The sequence below is a fragment of the Epargyreus clarus genome, unplaced genomic scaffold (assembly GCF_041222505.1).
Source record: "Epargyreus clarus isolate Ecla_fem2 unplaced genomic scaffold, WU_Ecla_fem_2.2 ptg000027l, whole genome shotgun sequence".
NCBI classification, from domain to species: domain Eukaryota; kingdom Metazoa; phylum Arthropoda; class Insecta; order Lepidoptera; family Hesperiidae; genus Epargyreus; species Epargyreus clarus.
In genome coordinates this window covers 12,239,700-12,262,747 of record NW_027332234.1, presented here as the reverse complement: position 1 = coordinate 12,262,747, position 23,048 = coordinate 12,239,700, and the positions used below count along the sequence as shown (strand labels likewise).

The 23,048-nt window shown below is 33.0% G+C and overlaps 4 protein-coding genes and 1 long non-coding RNA gene across 10 annotated transcripts in view; 3 read left to right on the top strand and 2 right to left on the bottom strand.

Moving 5' to 3' along the window:
• The window catches only part of Npc1a (Niemann-Pick type C-1a), a 68,288-nt gene extending 65,214 nt beyond the window's left edge, over positions 1-3,074 (bottom strand). For all 6 annotated transcript variants that reach the window (XM_073088723.1, XM_073088722.1, XM_073088720.1 and 3 more), the window contains exon 1: positions 2,796-3,074. In XM_073088723.1, coding sequence (XP_072944824.1) covers positions 2,796-2,879 — 84 coding nt within the window. In that variant the 5' untranslated portion in view covers positions 2,880-3,074. The remainder of the gene's footprint in view (positions 1-2,795) is intronic.
• Positions 3,075-6,967: 3,893 nt separating this feature from the next.
• LOC140753942 (uncharacterized) lies at positions 6,968-8,787 on the top strand. Its single transcript, XM_073088793.1, has 2 exons — positions 6,968-7,291; positions 7,683-8,787. The coding sequence occupies exons 1-2, from the start codon at positions 7,082-7,084 to the stop codon at positions 8,142-8,144; spliced, it is 672 nt and encodes a 223-aa protein (XP_072944894.1). The 5' UTR covers positions 6,968-7,081; the 3' UTR covers positions 8,145-8,787.
• Positions 8,788-9,440: 653 nt separating this feature from the next.
• On the top strand, positions 9,441-10,644 carry bug (thioredoxin domain-containing protein bug). The gene is made up of 2 exons (XM_073088710.1): positions 9,441-9,618; positions 9,732-10,644. Exons 1-2 carry the CDS (start codon positions 9,570-9,572, stop codon positions 10,574-10,576), a joined length of 894 nt encoding a protein of 297 aa, XP_072944811.1. The 5' UTR covers positions 9,441-9,569; the 3' UTR covers positions 10,577-10,644.
• A 1,660-nt stretch (positions 10,645-12,304) lies between these two features.
• Positions 12,305-14,706, bottom strand: LOC140753977 (serine protease inhibitor dipetalogastin). The gene is made up of 2 exons (XM_073088849.1): positions 14,635-14,706; positions 12,305-13,436 (listed from the first exon to the last, which is right to left on the bottom strand). Exons 1-2 carry the CDS (start codon positions 14,648-14,650, stop codon positions 12,469-12,471), a joined length of 984 nt encoding a protein of 327 aa, XP_072944950.1. The 5' UTR covers positions 14,651-14,706; the 3' UTR covers positions 12,305-12,468.
• A 5,109-nt stretch (positions 14,707-19,815) lies between these two features.
• LOC140753887 (uncharacterized) lies at positions 19,816-20,594 on the top strand. Its single transcript, XR_012103609.1, has 2 exons — positions 19,816-19,955; positions 20,134-20,594. It is a non-coding gene; the product is annotated as an uncharacterized LOC140753887 (long non-coding RNA).
• Positions 20,595-23,048: the final 2,454 nt, after the last annotated feature.

The following is a 23,048-nucleotide window of genomic DNA, read 5'->3' as shown; positions in this document are numbered from 1 at the left end:
TTGTATTGTAGCACTGATAGAAGTTGTATGTGAAAGATAAACTTAGATTGGATTTAGCCGACCCGCATGCTGTAGCGTTCACCATACCACTCTGATGCGCAGAGGGTCCCGAGTTCAATCCCCAGGTAGATAGATATCTAAATGAATTTAGTTTTCTGGGTGTGGGTGTTCAAATACACAATTCATCTATGTGTGTGTCCACGGCACCTACAACACAGGGAATACCAGTGTGGGGCTGTGAGTGTAGAAAGCATTTTTTAACAAATTACTTACACAAATTACTAATGTGTAATCAAAATAATTATCATTTGATGTTTACTTTATCTACACTAATATTATAAAGAGGAAAACTTTGTTTGGTTGTAATGAATAGGCTCAAAAACTACTGGACCGATTTTAAAAATCCCTTCACCATTCGAAAGCAACATTATCTACCATTAACATATACTATATTTTATATGAAATATATTTGATAAATAGATTTTGAGGCGGTACAAAGCTTGCCGGGTCAGCTAGTCTATAATATTAGTATAACTATACTACACACACTCTAATCCGACAAATACAAATACAATGTAGTTCAATTATGACTGTCAATACTGATGCAATATGCATCCTCAAATACTTGAGCCAATTGACTCAATAAAGGCCCCCATGCCGCACTCCCATATACAATTGAGCAAATACATTTTGTTTAATGAGACAGATTAATCTCAATTACTCAACATATCTCATCTCATTGACATGTACATAACTTTAGTGGAACACACACTTATATGATGCATTGCCATCATGTACTGGTATCATGTACTGGAACCACAAAGGGTTCTACCATGAAGGTGATAGAACCCTTTGTGGTTCGACTCCGGCAGCACCACCACCACACCTATTTCTACCTAATAACAGTAGTGTTAGGCGCTGCTGTATTCCGGTTTGAAGGGTGTGGTAAGGGAGACAGACTTTTCTGAGGCGTTCTAGCTTCGTCCTCAGGGGTAGCGCCGCATCTGTGGCCGACCTCAGGTAGGAATCTAATCCTATCTGGGGTTAATTACAGATGTCCATGGGCGGCAGTAGCCACTTACCATCAGGTGGACTGCATGCTCGTCTGCTACTCCTATATTATAAAAAAAAAGTACTATTGTCCCACTATTGGGCATGGCTTTCCACTCAGAGTAAGAGGGATTTAGATCAGAATTTACAACACAGCCCAGGTGAAAATTAATAGGCATATAGGTTTCCTCTCAATGTTTTCCTTTAGCATTTTGGGAAGTAATATGCACATAATGTTGAAAATCAAAGATGCATAATTTTTATTTCTTTTTATATGTAACCTAACGATAAGGCAGACGGGCTACCTGATGAAAAGTAGTATCCATCGCCTATGGACATTTGCAACACCAGAGTAGTCGCCAATGCATCGCCGGCTTTGAAGGAGAGCTCTTTTTACACCCCTGTAGAAGAGCCCCATGTATTGTGCGTGTATGTGTGTGTATGTAATGTAATAAATGGGTTTGAACCTCATATACCCCAATTAAGAGGACAAGTTTTAACCACAAAGCTTTCATTCATTTACGAAACCACAATTAATTTAGGAATAGTCCAGAAAGGTAACCTTTTTAATTGCCTACCCTCTTTCCTTCCTTTATTTTTGTTACCCTAAATTTACCTATCAATTTTGTATGAGTTAATTGTTTGAACTTTATATTGTTTTTGTATTGTTTTGTATTTATATTGTTTCTCAGACTTCATTTCTCTTTTATAGACAACCTCTAGGGAATAGCAACTCACATGTTAACTAAACTAAGTTTAAATTTTTCTTTCTCTGAGAAGAGATGCATAGATATGCATATTAGAGGAGTAATAATAATAGCAATGATAGGTATTAATAGACAGCACTAGTCACGTTTCTCCAGGCATTCATTTTAGCTTTTAGTACATAAAAATAACGTGCCTACCCAAAGACAAAGCAAAACAATCTTTTTGTTGTTTATCTAAAGATTACTTAAATTGTATTTGTGCCAAACAATAGAATGCTTATCAGTCAGCAACACTGATTAAATAATAATTATAATGCCATAAAAAATACACATGTTTCTTATCATCGGTATTTATATCTCGTAAAAAGTATGTTGAATGGATATTAATTTTTATATTGTATAGATAAAGAAGTTCTATCTGAAGGCGATCACAGATGTAGCGTCACACTGTGTAGCTTTCTTATAGACTGAATTGGTATGATTATTAATATACCCATTCTTTATTACATGGTGTAAAGGAATTATAAGGTAGAAATAGGTGTTGTGGTGATGCTGTTTCTGTGAAACATTTAGTGGTTGAAAATGTTATAAGTATATTGTTTATGCAAGTGTAGTTGAACATAACATTCACCTAAGAATTATGATCAAGATTAATCAAATCGAATTACCCTTCATTTCTAAAGAATTGCCATAATAATTATTCTTATTGTATTTTTCCGCTACTCAGCTATTTTTTGTAGATTAATTTATCTAAATAAGAAATGATCATCAGATATTCATATTCGAGAGATAAGATAATTCGAGAACAAAAAACGACACCAACGTCCAGTTTTGTTTTCCTCACGAGTGCGCAATCGCCTTGGTTTTAATATTCATTTAGCAAGGTGAGTGTGGGTAAACGCACAACAAAAGATACAACTTTAATGGTGCCACCATTTTAGTACTAAAACGTCTACAACAAAACCCGGAAACTAGAAAACACACATTCTCGATAAAGCTATTAGCGCGGAACAATAAAATGAAATCATAAGTACTTACGTATTCCGCTATGTATATTACTAACAGACATCCGAGAATGGATGATAGAAATCGCTGCGGGAATCTTCCACCGACGCCAGCCATTTTAACTAACTCCACTAAATACGTTTAATCTAAGGTTCTCACTTTGTCATATCATAATTAAAACACACCACAAACAACGTTCTGCTAATGGAGTCAACACGAAATTTAAAAAAATTCTGCGCACTCCACCCCACAAACTTCTCTTGACTCGAATGAGTACGAAGCTACGAAGAAATATGACTAAATCTGACCATAGAGTACTACGCACTTATAAATTATCTACATTGTCTGTCTGTCAACATGAAGTGACTGTGTAAATCGATATTTTGAACAATCGATACGTTCAAACTATTAAAATTAATATAGATTGGTTCCAAATAATAATTTAAACCAAATCGAATGAAATACTTATTTAAATGATAAACCGTAAATCTTAAACATTTACATGGAATTTTGGTCTAGCAACCCCCTCGCGCTTCACATGGGCAGAATAGAATAAGTGTCTATTTTTTTCATAGTGAACTATCAGCTTTTTGAAGGTGGTAGAACCCTTTGTAGTTTGTAGTTACTCTGTCGGCACCACCGCCACACCTATTTCTGCCTAATAACAGCAGCGGCGCATCAGTGGCTGACCACAGGTAGGAATATCCATGGGCGGGAGATATCATCAGGTGGACTGTATGCTCGTCTGTTACTCCTATATTATAAAAAAGCTATATATAATTATCATCACACTTAAGTCAATTTAAATTACTCATTTAAACTTTTCTCACGATTCACTTTTTCTATGGGTGAAGATCGCATATAAATCCATTAGGTACTCTGCATCATCAACTCAGAATGAAACGGAACAAGTTGCTCATTTTTGCTCCCCACTTACAACACTGTTCTCTGTCTCCTCTTGTAAAAAAAATTCAATGATCTTCCACGTAAGATTACGACACGTGCTGCAAAGAGGTTTGCAGTTAAATAGCTATTTCAGAACATTAAATATAATATGTTATTTTAAGAAACACTCTATCTAAGAAATGGAATTATGTTTCGTTATGGTTAGTTTCTACTAAATCCACTGAAAATCCATTAATTGATTCCGCAATATGATATAGACCAAAAGTCTACTAAACTATGCATCCAATTACATACCACAAATAAGGCCAAATTTTATACATTTATTTAATTTTCTACATACATAAAATGCTTGATTTTTATTTTTTAATCTTGTAGTTCTTTAGAGGGTTTGGAGCAATAAAGGTTTTAAGGCCCGATAAGGAGAAAAAACTTATCGAGGATCGACATACAAAAATTCTAATTTCTAATTTTAATTTTCAATTTTATATTTACTCAGGAGTGGTTACACGTTTTTGATAGGCTTCAGGTAAAACCCTCAATCAAACTCTAGTAGTCTCCATAAGCAGTGGTGAATTTACAAATTTACCGTCCGTAGGCTATTCAATTTTTGCCGCCTCTGAATTTATTTATTTATAAAAAAAAATATTTTAATGCCATATCGCATGGATTTTTGAAGATCATGTTCGCAGGAAACACCATAACTTACGATAAAAACATTTTTTCAATTCAATTTTTTAAAATACTCATTGGACTGGAGATAAGCAATGAATAAATAAAAGTTAGCCCACCCAACTTATGTATCGAAGTAAATCGATAGTTCATGCTGAAAAATCCAATATCAGGTGTTTGTCGTATTATATCGATATATAGAGATACGAAAACCAACAGAAAGGTGCAACTATATTTTTTCACAATCTATGGTATTGAGGTATTAATTATTTAACGACATTTAAAATTATAATATACATGCGAATTATCTTTATTATATTGTTAATTTGTATTAAATTAAAATATGTACTTATTTCACCCATAGATTTTAACAGTCTTCGAGCTGTTGAAAAGAAATTCTTTTGCGTTGTCAATATATTGCCACAGACTATTAAATTTTAAAATACTAGTTTGATTTGACCACAGTATAAGGATATACAGTATTTTATCTTCATACAAACGCACGAAACGCAAGCCACGCCTACTCGCCTCGAAGCAAGTAATCACTTGGTATACGCACTGTCTTGAATGTGCCACGGTGACGAGCGGGTGATGTGACGGTTTTTTAAGAAGTATATTTTTTGTTTCAAGAATAATATGGCGAAGAAAAGTTATAGACTATATTGTGCTGTTTTTGGTTGCTTCAATTCATCGATAACACATCCAGATATAACATTATTTAAACTGCCTGGAAACTCCGAAAGGTAAGACAATTACAATGATTTTTATGTTAATACTAGATACTTAATCTACTAGGTACTACTACTACTAAATTAGATTATAATTTGATATTTAAAAAAAATACGTATGATTGTTGTAATTTTGGTTCAGTAGACAGGTGTTAGTTTGTTATTTGAGGTTATCCCTCTTCTGAATTAATAGAATAAAACTATTTCTTCGACCAATTTACGACTTTTACTATTCTCGCGCAAAATAAAACTCGAAACTGTTGATAAACGAAGAGCTTGCTTGCACAACGCACGCGTCGTATTTATTCGTCGTCGCGCGGCGCTACAAAGGCTTAGGGCGTGGCTTAGCAGCCTTTCAGCACCCGTTTGTTCGCCGCCCGCGATATGCCGCCGAGGGACTATTCTGAATGAGGTAATATAAATATTAGAAAATGAGAATTGATCTTAATTTATTTAGATCGATATTTTATTATCGTTATATTATTTTAAGATCGTCAAAAATAAGAAACTACCATTTGAAAGGTATTTTCTTGATAGGTCAACACCTTTGTTTACATTTTGGACACCCAATTATGAATCGGAGTATAGATTATAATTAGAGATGCGCCGAATATTCGTTTGGTATTCGGTTTTCGGCGTATTCGGCATCTTTTTTGCTATTTGTATTCGGCCGAATAATTCGGTTTTGGTGCCGAATATATTCGGTTCGAGTAGGTATGTCTATTTTCGTGTATAACATAACTAAAACACAAAACTTCTTATGTAAGTATTATGTTATATATAAGTCAAATAAATCCTATGACAAATTTAATAACATAAAGCAATTAAACTTCAAATCAACATTTATTTTGAAACCTCAAAAGAACATATTTATTACTTACGAGCTGTGCCCCGCCGTTTCACCCGCGTTAAAAGTGTAAATACTCTGAAGTTTTCATGGGATTTAACTTTTTTGCGCTTATCCCTAATTCTTTTTCCAAAATTAATGTAGCCTATGTTACTGTCTATAACATCAGCTAATTGCCAGTGAAAGTCCCATCAAAATCAGTACAGCCATTTTAAAGATTAGCCGGAACAAACCAAAATTGAAATAATATTTGTATAAGTACCGTATATACCGTATATTTTATATTTTCCTTTTATGTTATATGCTCTTAGTAAAATGTTGTTATTTTGACGTTACAAACAGACACTTAAATTTTAATTATTTGTATAGATTCTACAGTTAGTATAGTCAACATTTATTTTAAACCTCAAATCAGTATTTCTTTTTACAACTTAAATCAAAGTTTTAATGAACACAGGTAACTGGCAAATTGACAATAATGGACACTATAAAAGAAATATTAGAACCTGTTTACGCGGCAAAACAATGAATTGGTAAACCGAATAATTCGGCCGAATATCCGGTTCGGTAAAATTAAACCGAATAATATTCGGTATTCGGTTATTCGCTGTAACCACTATTCGGCGCATCTCTAATTAAAATTATTATTAAATATTGTATTAAAAATTAAACTAAATATTGCATAATTTATGTTAATTTATAAGCTATCATGTCGAACATATTTCATATTTTATTGTTGTAACTGTCAAGTACCCAATTATAAGAATAGTTTTTATTACGTAATATATACATATTAAAAAACATAACATGCATTTTCATTCAACACTTTCTATATAATTAACTATAACATTCATTTGTTTACATAAAAAAATACAACATTTACAATCAAAAAATTAAAAAGAAAGTCAAGTATGCAGATGTAATTAAAAAACTGTAGGCAAGCAGCCCTAACGCGTAACCTTGCCCAGCGCAACCGTAGGTATCTAATTCAAGGTCAGGGCCGAGTTAAATTACTGTATATCCTTATACTGTGACTGTGATTTGACTTTTGACAGATTGTTTGATTGTTTGACATTTGAACGATCACAATCACATCAGAATCTCAATTCTCGTTTATTTACAACTTCTTATACTCACGTTGAAATGTATTTATTTCCATAAAATAGATAATGGAGGTAAGAAAAAGACAAAGATGTGTATATGTGACAGCTCGCCAAAAAAAGAAACTTATCGAGTTAATGACGAAACACCCAGAGTTGATTTCTTGCAAAGTAACTCAGGACTTTAATTACAAAGATTCTCAGAAATTATGGCAAAACATTGCCAACGAGTGTAATTCAATACAGGGGGCGAGGAAAACTTGGAGGCAATGGAGGAAAGTTCGTATTCTGTTAATTTTACTGTTATTTTGGTTATAATTAGACATTGGTAAATAGAAATGGATGTATCTATCAACCAGTCCAATCTTAAACTGAATGTCTTCCTTCTCAAGTGGCGTTCTAGTACTGTCTTCTGAAAATGACACCTTTTAATACTCAACTGATTGCAATACTATAAAAAGTATTGCCAAAGGCAGTAGAACTCTTCATGGTTATACTTAAGATTATGACTGCATGTTTTTTGCTGCTAAAAACCATTGGCTGTTTATGATGCAGTATATTTCATGCATTTGTGATTGTTATAAAAAAATTTAAAAAAATGTTATATTATAAATTTTATAATTATGATAAATGAAAAACAATCCTGGTAAAAATGAATTTCAAATTGCAGACATGGCATGATCTGCGCTCAAAAACAAAGAAAAGGCAAGCGGAAACCAATGGAGAGCTTCCCGTGTCGGCCGTCATGCTCTCGGCGGCCGAACAAGAAGCTTTAGGGATCAAAAACTTAACAGCCCCGGAATATCAGGAGTCCACCGAGTTTGTGCCTTTAGAAGAAAACTCCCAGGATGATTTCAACGAAGAGATGTCTTCTTGTCTAAGTGAGCCGGAGTCACCCCCAGAGGCAAAGGTGTTCCAATCTCCAACACAAAAAACAAAGTTAAAAAACTCAAAACATAACAAACACAAATGTTATTTTAACTGTGATATGATAGCTGTGCAGGAACAAAGAAAGATACAGATAAAAGAGGACTATTTAAATTTTAAAAAAGATTACTTAAGGCAAAAACTAAAACTATTGAAGGAACAGACTGAAGCTTTAAAAAGTATAGCCAAGGAACTGTCGAAGTGATGTGGAGTGGACAATAATTGTTTAATAATAATATTAAGTATAAATAAATAAATAGATGAATATAAATAGATAAATATTAGAGTATAATTTCTTAAGATGTGGTCACCATCAATTACAAACTTTAATATGAGTTGTCAATATAAAAAATGTTTTGGGATACAATGTTTAATTTGTCTACTAACTTTTTTGATTCAAAATACTTGAATTACTGTTTTAGAAAATCATTTACAGAAGTATCTGTTTGCTTTACATTAGTAAAGATTACATCGTTTTATTTATAAATATATGTTGCCTCTTTGACAGCTTCAACTTACAAACTTTTGTTATTGAAAACTCATACTAAATCCAGGATCTATTGTGTAAGTCTACTCCAGTCTAAGGATTTTGTATAATGTGATGTATGATTATTATGTTCAAAGTTATACTTCATTCGGGCTGTTTGGGAAAAAAACTAAGAGCGAATTTATGAAAATATAAAAATCCACTCCAGGAAAATTACTAGTACATATAAATTGCGAGATCGCCTAAAAATTTGCATTATATAAACTCTATTTTTTATAAAATATGTTTTTTATAAGTTATGAAATAGTTAAAGTATTATAACTTATCTGCGTAGACATTACAAGTACACACTTGCTTTTTTACCTTTTTACCTTTTTTTATTCAACCAGATGCCAATTTTATTATGTGAGACAATATATTATATTTGAATTACATGAATAGTGAACCAGTGAAAAGATGACAGCAATACGTAATTGAATGGCGTATATGTTTAAATTAAGTAGCCTAATTTTTCCTTCTTGATTTCACATGGACGAAATTATGTCATCAAATCGGATGTTTGTATAAAAAATGTACAATAAATTGTAGTTTTATATATCAAAACTTGTTCTCTATTTTATTTTGTATTTCTGTTAGAGGTCTATTTGCCAGAGACAGTGGTGGTATAGATATCACCATTGCTTATGTGACGTGATTACATTAATATTACTACTGAAGGAAAAAATATTCCTCAGTGTGGTGTATAAATAAATGCTCTACTCCAATCTCAGTCTGATAGCCATAACAGGATAAAGTTGTTATTAACAATGAGCATTCTGAATGTGTAATTTTCAAATAGCAGCGCCGCTTTAAGTACTAAAAAACAAAAAAAAAAATTATACCTACCCTCAGAACAATAACTAGCATGTTCTGAGAGAGACACTATTTTTCTGTGATCATAATATTTAAAACTAATCCTTATAAATTTTTAAACTAATTTCTAAACGTTTTACAAATGTCAGCTCTCAATTGACATTGACAGCAGTCCGTCTGTCGGACATCAGAATTCTGAATATTTTGTTATTGAATAGATTTTGTATATTCGATTATTGTGCTTATTATAAAAAGTGAACATACTAATTAAAGCAAACTAAAGATATTATTATGATTTTTCACAATACGAATGTATGTATTGGTGTCTTAATTCTCATATGTAAGTTGTTACGAATAATTTGCTTCTAAAATTTCGAAATTTGCATTTGTAGCTACAACTTTGATTCATTTACCTGTTCTTTGGTTTTTACATAAGTTTTTGTTGTTTTCAAGGTGTTTCAATCACAACTCAGTTTGATGTCGACGTACAAGAGGTGTTGGACTCGTTGGGTCCTCTAGTTCCCCAAAAGGACGACGACAATGATATCCCCAACGTCGACGAATCCGAGTCGCTGCTGTCCAACGTAGTGTCTGATGTTAACAAGACCTTGACTAACCTCTACAATCACGTCACGTCGGCCAATGTTACTGCTGAGAACAGAACATCGGTGTTGAATGAAACAAAGAAGCTAGTGAAATGCAAGGAGATCCTGTATGAAGGGGAGAATAAGCCGGCGGTAGAAATTATTAATGCGACTACCTTGGGAAAGATGTTGCAGGTCAAACCAGAGGTCACTAGCCGGGATATTGAGTCTGACTGTGTTCTAGTCCTGTTTTATGCTAAGGCTTGTCCCTTCAGTGCTCATGCAGCACCTCATTTCAATGCACTAGCAAGATCCTACCCCAATATCAAAATGGTTGCGCTGGACGCATTAAAATATCATGGTATTAATGCCCAATACGGGATAGTCGGTGTTCCAACTTTAAAAATGTTCCACAGTGGCCGGCCAGTTGGTAAATTTAATGGCACAGAGTACAACATACACTCGTTTAGTAAATTCGTACATGCTATCACAGGGCAGAATCCTGTTAGCCTCCTGGTGTTATCCATGGACTTCAATGGACCAGTTTCCAGCATGGCGGAGAAAGATCTGGACTATCTCTTAATATTATCTTGGCTGTTCATCATTGTGTGTTCAGTATACTACTTCATGGAGTCCAAGTGGTGGAAGATGATCGTGGAGATGGTTCAGAATAATTGGAGAGAAGCGGAAGCTCAACACGAGCACAATGATTAGGGTTTATTTTTAATTTTAATTTATTTGGGCTATAAGTTAAGGTGATAATAAATGTTTTTGTTGTACAAGTGTTGTTTCAGTTCTTTTAAGGAAGTTATAACAGAAAATATAATGTGAACCTCCACAATAAAAAATTAGGGTAAGTATGTTGCCAAATTGTAACTGGCCACTGCTTCACATAGACAATTATAATCAAGTATTATAGTGCGTCACAGATAAATATCACAGAATAGAACAACTTATAAATCTTTACTGACTGATGAATAAAGCAAAGCTCAAATCGGCGGGTTTGGAAGAATGAACTTTCGCACAGGCGTTTGTTTTGACATTAAAAAAGGACTAAGAAGGATATTTATTATTTATACCCTTAAAGGTCTAATTATTAAATTACTAAATAACTTGTACGTAAATATTAATGCAAATCTTATTTTATCAAAGAGAATATAACCTCTCCCTTTTAATTTTATTTTCGCAACATGACATGCGTCGTTCTAGTGGACGTATTTAAAAATGTATTTTTTTTATGGGGACTGTCCCCATAAAAAATAGAATAGGACTTAAATAATTGAATTATTATTCAACAAATGTACGCACAGAACTTAAATCCTTGTATTTGTAAAATTACTTATTAAGTAGTAAATTTTGGTTTACCAGATTCAAGGCACGGTTTGTTTCCCAAGAGTTTTACTTATTTTCCGGTCTCTGACTATTATATGCACAACGGAAGAATACTTAGGTAAGCACCCAGGGCCCCGACATGAGAGGGGCCCCGAAAAACCAATATATTGGCTTACACGACCCTCTAAGATTTATGTTCAATATTTCTAAATTAAAATGTCCATCACTCGCTGCTCGGGATGTGCTCGGGTTTTAATATTTCCTTACGTTAATTCTTACTTTTCCGCCATGCCATAATTAGCGACTATTTTATTCAAATAACTAAATAGATACATCAAAGGGTAAAGTAAGTACTTAAATATATAATAATCATAACTGCTTTGTGGCCATAATTTCATGTTTCCGGCCGTAGATAAAAGTATTGTTAGGAATTGTTATAAGTATTATATTTTGTTACCACTTTACATTGTTAAATTGATATACGAGTTACGTGCAAAAAGCCAGAACGAGATATTATTTATACAGATAATTGTATAAAACCTGAATGCCTGACCAGTTTTTATATATGTCTGGAGTGTATTTTATTTGCACGGCAATAAAATCATTGTCTGATTACCTATACCACAGTATAAGGATCTATACAGTATTTTAACTCGGCCCTGTCCTTGAATTAGATACCTACGGGAGCGCTGAGCGAGGTTACGCGTTAGGGCTGCCCGCCTACAATATTTTAATTACATCTGCATACTTGACTTTCTTTTTAGTTTTTTGATTGTAAATATTGTATTTTTTATTTAAAAATATGAATATTATGGTAAATTATACAGGAAGTGTAGAATGAAAATGCATAGATATTTGTACCGTGTACCTTCGATTAACTAGATAGTGGTAGTGGTAGTTTGTTGACTTTCAAAAAGTATTCTATATGAATCAATTTTGAATAAATGAGATTTGAATTTGAATTTGAATTTGAATAACAAATCAATCTTAGAATGTGTTTGCCTACTAAAGCTCTAAATGCGACAATTATTGCGAAGAAAGATTGTTAAATATCAACTTTGGTAGGCAAAAATTGGTTCAGATACATTTATAATAATATAATAATCAGTCTAAGAAAATAATTCATTTTTATATTATCTATCTAAACAAAAATAAATACATTATTTTCAACAAATACTTTAATAACAAACGTAAATAAATTGCTTAAAAAAATAATAACTTATGTCAATAATTAAAAAATAATAACTTATGTTAATAATTTAAAAAAACAGCAGCTACTCTTCACAAGGACCATCCTTGGCTACCGTGAGGTGGGTGCCAGCACACCTCATGAGGCACTTATTGTGGAAGGTGACTCCATTGGAGGCGCACACTGGTCTTAAGTTTCTCGTGCAAGCGCATGAGACGGTGTCAGCGCTATCTACAATCTTTACTGAGTTATCGCAAGGGCCGACGTGGTCGATATGCAAGTTCTCGTCCTGCTCCCGTGCGCAATTCAACATGCAAGGGTTGTTGTACGTGTTGCCGTCGGTGCCGCAAACTGGTTTCGCCTCCCGTGTGCAAACGCACGGCGGCTGTTCCACAACTTTAACGCTGTTATCGCATTCCCCGAAGTGGGCCACGTCCAAGTTGATGTTGGCCTTCTTCGCGCACTCGAACATGCAGGGGTTAGTGTACGTGTTGCCGTCGGAACCGCAAATGGGTTTAGCTTCCCGGGTGCACTTGCACGATGTGGCGTCGCTGCTCTCGCATGGGCCGTCGTGATTAATGTCCAGACGAGAGTTCTGTTGCTTGAAGCAGTTCAATACGCAAGCGCTGGTGTAGGTGGTACCGTCGTTGGCGCACACGGGTGTCTCGTCGCGAGGACAGACGCAGCTGGGTAGTTCCGCTATTTGGACGCTTTCGCGCTTGACTCTGCATTCGCCTCTGTATGCCTGTTCCACGGGCGCGGACCGCTGGGCGCAGGTCAGGCCACACGGGTTGGGGTACGTCAGCCCGTCTGTGCCGCACACAGGGTTGTACTCCAGCGTGCAGACGCACGTGTCCCGGCCGGGACGATTCCCCTCGCACGTCCCTTGTTTCTCCATGAAGAGCTCCCGGTTGGAGACTTGCGCACACCGCAACAGGCACTCGTTGTTGTACGTGTTGCCGTCCGAGCCGCACACAGGGCGCAGGTTCCGTGTGCACACGCAGGGTGGTAGCGCTGACGTCACGGACATTGACCCCAGGAGGAACAAAGCACCTGTAAATAAATTATCTAAAATTAATACATTGACGATTCTACACCACAAGTACTAGATCCTGTAAAAATATTAATCAGTTATGGTCAACCTATACAAAACTTGAGCTCGTAATTCTGCGTTACGCCCCATAAAGATGATCGCGCGATGCAGGCTTATCAATTTAATATTTTACCATCATTATATTCATATACAACAACACTACTTAGATGATTTACATTATTAGTTTTGTCGAGATGTAGATTAACAGATTACATTAAGATAATCCTTGCAATAATTAAAAAGCGTTGTTAGCGTCGATGATGTGCTTATTAAGAATTTATTCACTGCAGCTTTCTTAAGGAGCTCTGCCATTAATATTTCCACAACCTGGAGAATTCTGGAGCATAGTTCAACTCCAATGTGATTGATTTTATATTTAACTTAGTAAATAACGTGAAACTAGAACTGCACGTAATATTATTTAAAAAATATGTAAACCGGGTTTAGATACATAATAATGTCTCGAGTCGTAGTAATTTTTGATTCGACTCGATAATTATTCGTGCATCTGTTTTTTCATCAAAGTTTATACACAATGTGTATACTGTATATTTACACAGATTGATCAGAATTTGTCAATGTATAGGCAACTATCTGACCCGGCAAACTTTGTACCGCCTCAGAACTATTTATCAAATATATAGCATATAAAGTATAGCCTATGTTACTCGTGGATAATGTAGCTTTCGAATGGTGAAAGAATTTTTAAAATCGGTCCAGTAGTTTTTGAGCCTATTCATTACAATCAATCAAACAAATAAAGTTTTCCTCTTTATAATATTAGTATAGATATTTGTCAAACTTCGAACTTCGGTAGGCAAAATTGATGAGTTTGAATATTTTATTACTAACGCGTTAATGCGTTAATTAATTAAAATCAATGCTTAAAATAATAAAAAAAAATCAATAATATTTAAACATAAACTCATTAATCTCATCTTTATTTTAATCTGTAAAAATAAATTCTGGCGGAGAAGATATATTTTTTGGAAATAAAAAAGAATATCCTCAATAAAAATACATACAATGATAGAAAAACCTACATTAATGTATTTCGTTTTAAAAAAAAAACATACTCCACCTTTAAAAATGCATTTTGATTTAAAAATAATAAAAATACGGCCAGATTTCGTACAATAAGTATTCAATAACGCTTACCTAATTGATAAAACATATTGCTTTCTTGACCCTGAGATTGATCTTAAAAAGGTTATCGCGGACGCGCTCGGAATTACGCGGAGGGATCCCAGCGCTGACTGACTGACGGACATAGCCGGCCCTGTTTATATATAATTATCAATTTCCCCAAGGTGTAAGGAAACTTGTAAGCACTGTAAATCCCCGGAGTGCGTCAAAGGCATATCCGAACTACAAACGAACGTTATTGCGAATGCTTGTTTGTGTCTCTGCGGACATTAATGAGACTTCCAGGAAAATACTTCTCATGAGATTTTGGATTTTTCTTTATGATACTCGATGAATTAATGTTAATAATATAGTATAATGTATGCAATTATGTATTATTTTATGCAGCGTAAACAACCTTTACTACTTTTAGATGATAAATTAAAATTAATATGATTAAAGAATCTATCCTAAAATCTTAATTACTATGACTAAAGAAAAGTAGTAGAGGTTGTAAATAAAATGCAAATAAAAAAATGTATGTCTGTGTCACAAAATTCTAAAGGTATTGAATGCATTTATGTATATTTAACACTTTGGTTGCATTTCTATGTAAATATAAATAAATGTTGCTTAAATAAAGTAAATGATAAATGTGTAGTTTTGCAGGCCAGTTGATGTCAGTTGATCACTATGGTTAACACTTGGTCATTTATCTTTTTCTATAGCAAACAAGCATGCAGTCCTTCTGGTGGTAAGAGATTACTGCCGCCTATGGATATCTATAATCAACCCAACTCAACAGATAAGATGATAGTCCAACCTGAGCTCGGCCATAAATGCGTTGCGGCTAGAACTTAGTCTAAGTTAGAACGCTCGGATAAGTATGTCTCCCTTCCTTTATCCGCGCAACCTACTACTACCTACTCAAGTATTTAAATTTAACGCGAGTAAACTCGAAGACAAAGTCAAGTATGTATGTCCATAAATTGCATGTAGTTTTCATTCCCTTTCTGGTTAAAACGTCTACGTGGGCTGCTCTCTCAATATTTGCCAACCGGTTACGTTAAAAGTAAATCCCACTTACATAATTCTCGGTACATTGTCTTTATTTTGAAGTGTGTTTGTGTTTGTGAATGTTTTAAATAATGAATATTGCTTATGAATGACCACAGTGACATATTAGGATTAGGTAAATAACCGCTATAAGTTTTAAAGCTACTTATAAGTTTATTTATAAAATCAAGGCATCGATTCTAATGGGTCTTATTTAAGAAATAAGTAAATGTTTTGCAAAATTATTTTAAGTTTTGATCCTAAATAGTACCCATGTATTTTGTACGTTGAAATTGATATACTTAAGTACTTACAAACTTACTTGCTACTTACGAACATCACATACAAAAAATATGCTAATAATATAAATACTAATTTAAAATAAAATGTATCGATGCATATATCACGAAATCCATAATATTTAATATTTTATTTTTATAAATTTTGTTAAATTTATATAAAATCAGCAACTTTTTTACACTCATTGCTCTCGGACTTCGGTATAGTTTTAGCACATCTCAAGAAGTCCTTCTACATCGGTCATGATTCTTTACCGGTCTTAAGCAAGATATATCGCCATCAAAAACCTTCACCAGTTACCTTTGCAACTTTCATTTTATCAAATTTGATGTTATTGATAGGTACTGAGCTACAGTGGCTTAAATCTTAATATCTATTCCTTCTGACACGAGGTCACACCAGCCAGTAAATATTTGGGATCCAGCCAATAAGTACCCAAAGGTACAACACGGACCAAAAGTGTCGGATGACTGTATTATCGTGGTGATTTTCGATTGACTTATGTCCACTACTAATAATTGTCAATCTTAACCAATATTTGCCTATAAAAGTTCGAAATTTGACAATTATTGTACAAATAAACTAAAAATCTCGCTATAACAGTTACGCCTTATTGAAACTAAAAAGCAATAATTATTTGCAATCTAGTAACTTGGGATTAACTCTTTCTAAGGCGCATGAACAATCTCGCCTCGAAAATCGTTAATCAATACATAAGGACAATGGTACAAAATTATTAAAATCGGGTATTGTCATCGGTTTTTGATAATTATTCAAAATTTTGAATTAAACCGAATGTTCAAAGTGGACAGAAATCGGGTTCAAAGATTCCGTTACTTGTTACTTACTTACATACATACATACAACCCAAGCTAATAAAAGCGTGTTAAAAATGGACAAACTACAAACTTTGATAAGCAATAATTGATTAAACATAGGTACCTACATAATTTCGTTCGGTCACACGTCATCATGCCATTCTACTTACTACAAATTTGTTATTCCATTTTAAGAAAGAGCAAACATAACTTTTTCATACAGTGAATAGGTGTATTTCGAAAACTATGATAACAGGTAGGTAATTCGTAGTCGATATTTGCACATAATCGTTTTTCACACCGGAAAATGCAATTATAACGAATGACTGGGTTTTTCACTCATTGTTATTTGTTGCAGAAAATTGCTACAAGTAACTCGAACAGATAAAATATGATTGCTCTGACACATTGCTGTTACCATCTACCTGCATTCTAAATAATTGCCACCTATTATGTATCCGATAGAGTAGGTAGGCACCTAAATATCCACAAATAGATTCCTTGATTTTCATTTAATGAAAGACACCTAAAGGTATGCTGTAAACAGCTCTACGCGATTTGGATTATCTGCTCCGAAAACTATACCCCAAGTGTCAGAAAAGATCACAACAAGAACATAATCGAAACAATTTTAATTGTCTTAGGCTCGTTGCCTTATTATTTAAAAACGTGCGTAGTAAACATCTGATAAATCTTTTATGTAGAAATGACTTTTTAATCTCTTTTAAGTAGTTAAACTTCTCTAATTATCCGTATCCATACTACACGGATAAGTAAATGTTTATATTTTCTTCGTCTATTTTGTCTCGTAAATGCCAATGAACTTGAGTTTCTTAACAGCGGCCGTTATCCTATTGCGATCTCCTGTATTTTCCTTATTTATAGAAACGTTTCCCTATTCATTAGCAATATTTAATACTTACTTAGAATAAATATAGTTCAAAAAACTATTTTAACTATTTTATGATAAAATCAACTGTAACTGTAAAAAGTACAAAATAATTTTCAATCTCAAAATCAATTAAGGAACAGTAAATAGTATAATTGTGGAAAAAGTGTGGGGCTCTTACAATTTTTCTTATACACTTATACATACATACATACAACCCAAGCTAATAAAAGCGTGTTAAAAAATAAAACAATATCGAATAATTTATTCTAGTGTGAATAAAAACCAGAAACTACGAACTACTACGAAGAAATACTCACAAAAATTATATTTTTTAACTATTATAAGTAATATATTAGTTACTAACAATGTTAACATAAACAAAAAAATATAATGTACCTACACCTACCTACTCATAGATGCAAATTACTATTATTATTATTCTTAGGAATTACGTACTACAAGTACTAAGTTCTGCAGTTTTTCAAGTTGCCTTGGGGTTTTCAACAAATACTCCTAACAATATTACTTCTAATTATGAGTCAGAATTCTCCTAGAGCTAAATTGGATCAATAGTGTAATGGGGCTGAAATTGCTGGGAAGCTGACATCATTTTGGAGACAAAGAGGCCATGACAAGGAAATAACAAGGGGCAAATGTTTATCAGAACTGTACTACACATAATGTCTTACAGATTATTATCTGTCCAATTTTTGGCTGCCAAAATTCGAAATTTGTTAATTTTTCATAGGCAGAAATTGTCTAATGTCAACATTGTATGCAAAACATTGAATAGATTTATTATTATTTATCACTTATCACATTCAACAATTTTAAGTAGGCAGAAATTGTCAAACTTTAATCATTGGTAGAGAAAACATTCGATAGATAGATAATAAAAAACGGGTCTAATGAAATACAGTAATATTTTGAGTGTTTCAGCTGCTATAAATTAAGTACCTTGAAATAAGAGTCCAATGTAATAATTTAGCACTGCCAACGTAGTTATAATTAATTTATAAAAGTTTTATCTGTGGAGCCATCGCCTTGGTTAACGGCTTGATAGCGGGAATAAAATATACATATTCTTTATTTATCTCGACCTGTATTGCAGAGGTCGGCCGAAAGTACATTGCAATCGAAAGTTTGGCAAACAAAATACTTGAGTCATAAATAAATCTGCAGGCTTAAAAGCTTATTTTTTAAACTTACAAGTAGCCACCGAGTTTGTGGTCACTACCTATACATAATAGGGGTTAAAATTAAGGGGTTAGAAGGGGGTAGAATGTTATGTAACGAATCGCAGATCTCATCTTATGGTACCTTAAGACTAAAGAGGGATGTGCAATAAATACCTAGTATATAGAATTTTGGGTAGTTTGGGTCCCTTAACCACCCTCCCTTATGTACGGCCATGGGTTCAATGAATAACATAACATTTAGTTACTTATTTAAAAAAATAAGTTAGCCATATTTATATTATTTATAATAAGTTACCCATAGAGTTTAAAGAGAAATCCAAGACAACTTTTAAAAAAGCACTGAAAGCATGGCTTATAGAAAAAATCTTTTTCCATGTAAATGAATATTTGTGTTATAAAAATTAAAAATTACACCAAGAGGCTTCATTACACATTTAATTAAAACATGACATAACTTTAATTAACTTATTAATTGTATTTATTGACATAATATTTTATAAAATTGTTATTATTATTATTATTGACATTGTAATTCATTTATTGACATTATTGACTTTATTTATGATTAAATATGTACAAAATTAATGCTAAATATAAATTTAATAATTGTTATCATTAAGTAAATGTTCTAATCCATATTGAATAATACAATGTAATGTAATCATTAGTATATAATTGGGTACTTGACAGTTATAACAATAAAATATGAAATATGTTGGATGTGATAGCTTATAAGTAAACATAAATTATGCAGTATTTCGTTTATTTTTTAATACGTTCTAAGTATTTTAATTTTTAAAAAGAAATTTTCGATTTTTTATCTGTGGATTTTAAATCCCAAAACGGCGACAGTGCTGCCTCAAATGTCATGTGACGTCACTACATCGAAACTAAACAAGACAAATAATAATTAAATCGTTTGCTGTTAGAGTTGGTTGAATTTATAATATGTGAACCGAAATGAAGCCATACTATATTAAAGCTGATAGCGTGAACCTGCTTAAAGAATCTCCATATATGCAGTGCAATAAATCAAAATGGATACAAAAACTTCCGTGAGATAACCTATGGAAATATCAAATAAACAACGTAAGTAAAACATTCTTTATATTTACATTTAATCATATCGGACAATTAAAACATTTCTTAACTGACTTCAGACAGAAGAAAGGTTGTCTTCAAGTGATTATTAAGATTTTTTTAAATATACTTATATTCTTATGTGAACTGTTTTAAGGTTATTAATTGGTTATATTTATATTTACAGATCTTCCCGACAATCGTATAGTGATGACGTTATAGAGTATGTGCAGTTTAAGAGGAAGGCAAGTTTGTGTTTCATGAAAAGTACAAGTTGTCCTGAACACAAGATACATCAATGAAAATGAAAATGTGAATCTGTCCTGCCTAGAAGAAGTGAGGAGCCAAAAGTTTCGAAAGTCGGCACCAGTCTGAAATACATAAAGTAAAGTACACGGGAAATAGTACTTCTTTACTTGCGTAACATACCCAACAAGATGAAGGAAGAAAAGTGACCATACAGTTCCTATTATTGCATTGCAATTTAATTCTGAAAATGACAGTGATAAAAATATATATCCATTTGTTACGGAAAATAATTTTAGTAATGAAGAAAAGCAGACACGCAAGCAGCACAAAAATTTAGCTTAGGTGATCTGTAGTAATTATTGTAACTGTAACATATGATAAATATATACAAAAGTTCTACTGTGTGTACTCACTAATAGAACCATATAAACCAAATAAACAAAGAAATCGGTTAATAAAATACTTATATTAGCAAATCATGTATTTTTAATTATACAGTCCTGTAAGTTAATCAGTGCACATGCACAAGCAATAATAACACAGTCATGAAATATTTTAATTGTGTCCTATTAATTACAGAATGGGCCCTTAAAATAGAATTCTCATAGACGTCTTATAATTATATTCTTATCATAGACATCTATATATTATATTAAATATATGAATACTTCCACTTGCTGTTTTGTTTTGATTACGTCCCGTTCCAATGATTTGGAATTGACGAATCACTCGAGAGTTACTAAATTTATTTCTTTTTCTCAATAATACTTCTCTTACATAAATAGTATAAAATGTCATTGCTTGCAAACAGAGGATTTAAACATATAAGAATCTACAAGTTCTTTAACGTTTATGAGATTTGGGTTTAGGAACTTGTATAAGCAATTTGTTAGGATATTTAGCGATCGTACTTGTACACATCGTCACTGCACACGCCTTGTAATTTGACATTCTTGCATTTGTTCTAATAAAAGTTAAATAATTCCCAAGATTTCCCCTGAAGTATGTGTAGCGTAGCGTCGAAGTTTATTTCTATATTTTCAATGTGTTGACGTCACGCTACGAAATGACACTTGTCCGCCTGTTTTGGCGTAACGTTCCGTTTACCGTAATAAAAATATGTTTTTTATTAATAAATAGCCCTTTTTTCGAAAAAATGATCAATGAAAGGCATATATAATACGTATATGAATTCATTAAAACAGTTTCCCAAAAAGTGTCAAGTAGCCAATTATAATGTATTTCTAAAATTTTGCATGCTTCCCTGAAGCTAAGTGTGAGGAAAATTGTTAATATTCCTACCAACCCAGATTGTACCACATTTAAAAGCAAATAAATGAATGAATTAATGAATGAATAAATAAAAAAATAGGTACGTAAATTAAGTAGGTAGTTTATAGTGAATCGAAACAAATGTATAACTATTTATTATAACCTATTGTTTAATTGTTGACCACAGGAAAATATTATTGTACAGTTTACACTTATAACTTAAGTTTACTTCATCAATTGCATTACTGTTGGTTACACAACTGTTTACATGTTAAGATATGGTTGGTTTACACTCTCGTTGACAGTTGCATTCGCATGAACGTCATTTGTACCATTTATCATTCAACTAAAAGCAGTGTTAGCCTAGAGGTTAAAAAAACTCGCCCTCTTGATCGAGGGGTCCGAGTTTCAAATCTAATTTAATTATTCAAAGTTATGCGCGTATTACAAATTAATTAACACTTGCTTGAACGGTGAAGGAATAGATCGTGAGGAAACCTGTATACCTGAGAGATCTTAAAAAAAAGGTTTCAAAGGTATGTGAAGATTACCAATACGCATTTGGCCAGCGCTGTGGACTATGGCCTAATCGTACTCATTCTAAGAGGAGACCCGTGCCCAGCGGTGGGACAGTTTTGGGTTGATGATGATGATCATTCAACTATGGGTGACAACGACAAAGTCACCCAATGACGTTTTGTAAATATCCTGGATATAGAAAAAAGGAACAATTCTATTTGTATAAGGTGTTTATACGTACCTTTATTAAGATAAATGCGATGAATGTCACTGTTAACGCGGTTCTTTATAACAGACCTTTTTGCGGTTTAAAAAGCACTGTTTTCACTGTAAAACTAAATACCCGAGTATAGAGAACTCACTTCTTCATATTAAGAATCTATCATTCGACATCCTTCTACTCCATAAGAAAACAATTTTCGAAGTGGCGGTAGACATATTGAGTTATTGACGTTCAAAAAACCTGTAACGAATCTACTTACTTTGAATTATTATTTTTTATTTTATTTGATTTGAGTTGGAATGCTTGAAATCTTTCCAATCTCTTTCACCTAAAGTATTTGTGAATGGATATTATTATTTTAAAAGTAAAAGGCTGCAACGAAGACGTTTGAGGAATTCCCGTCCTAACTAATTTAAAGCCTTACCCACTAACTTAAAGTCAGTTAAGTTTACAACTCAATTTATTTACAACGTGCATGTATGCACTTATTTCTGCACAAGATGATTGATGATATTTTTACTAACGCCTGTTAGTAATCCTTATACTGTGGTAATAATATCATCAATATTAACCAATTTTTGCCTACTTATGCTCGACATTTGATAATTAGCAAAAGTCAAATCAAATTTAAGTCTATTTTAAACTTTTTACTTAAGTTAAGAATGATTTACGGACGTAGCCTACAAATAATAGACACAACAACATTATTATTAATTATTATTATTGTTTATTAATAAGATACAAAGATTATCGACTGACAGTCTGCGACTGCAGACTGTAATCATGCTTGCATAATAAAAATGAATGTTTGTCTGTATGTCCTTTAAAGAATCGTAAAC

Coding starts and splice junctions, on each gene's coding strand:
- LOC140753942 (XM_073088793.1), top strand. CDS start 7,082: ATGGAGGTAAGAAAAAGACAAAGATGTGTATATGTGACAGCTCGCCAA. Junction 7,292..7,682: donor CTTGGAGGCAATGGAGGAAA/GTTCGTATTCTG, acceptor TTCAAATTGCAG/ACATGGCATGATCTGCGCTC.
- bug (XM_073088710.1), top strand. CDS start 9,570: ATGATTTTTCACAATACGAATGTATGTATTGGTGTCTTAATTCTCATA. Junction 9,619..9,731: donor TGGTGTCTTAATTCTCATAT/GTAAGTTGTTAC, acceptor GTTGTTTTCAAG/GTGTTTCAATCACAACTCAG.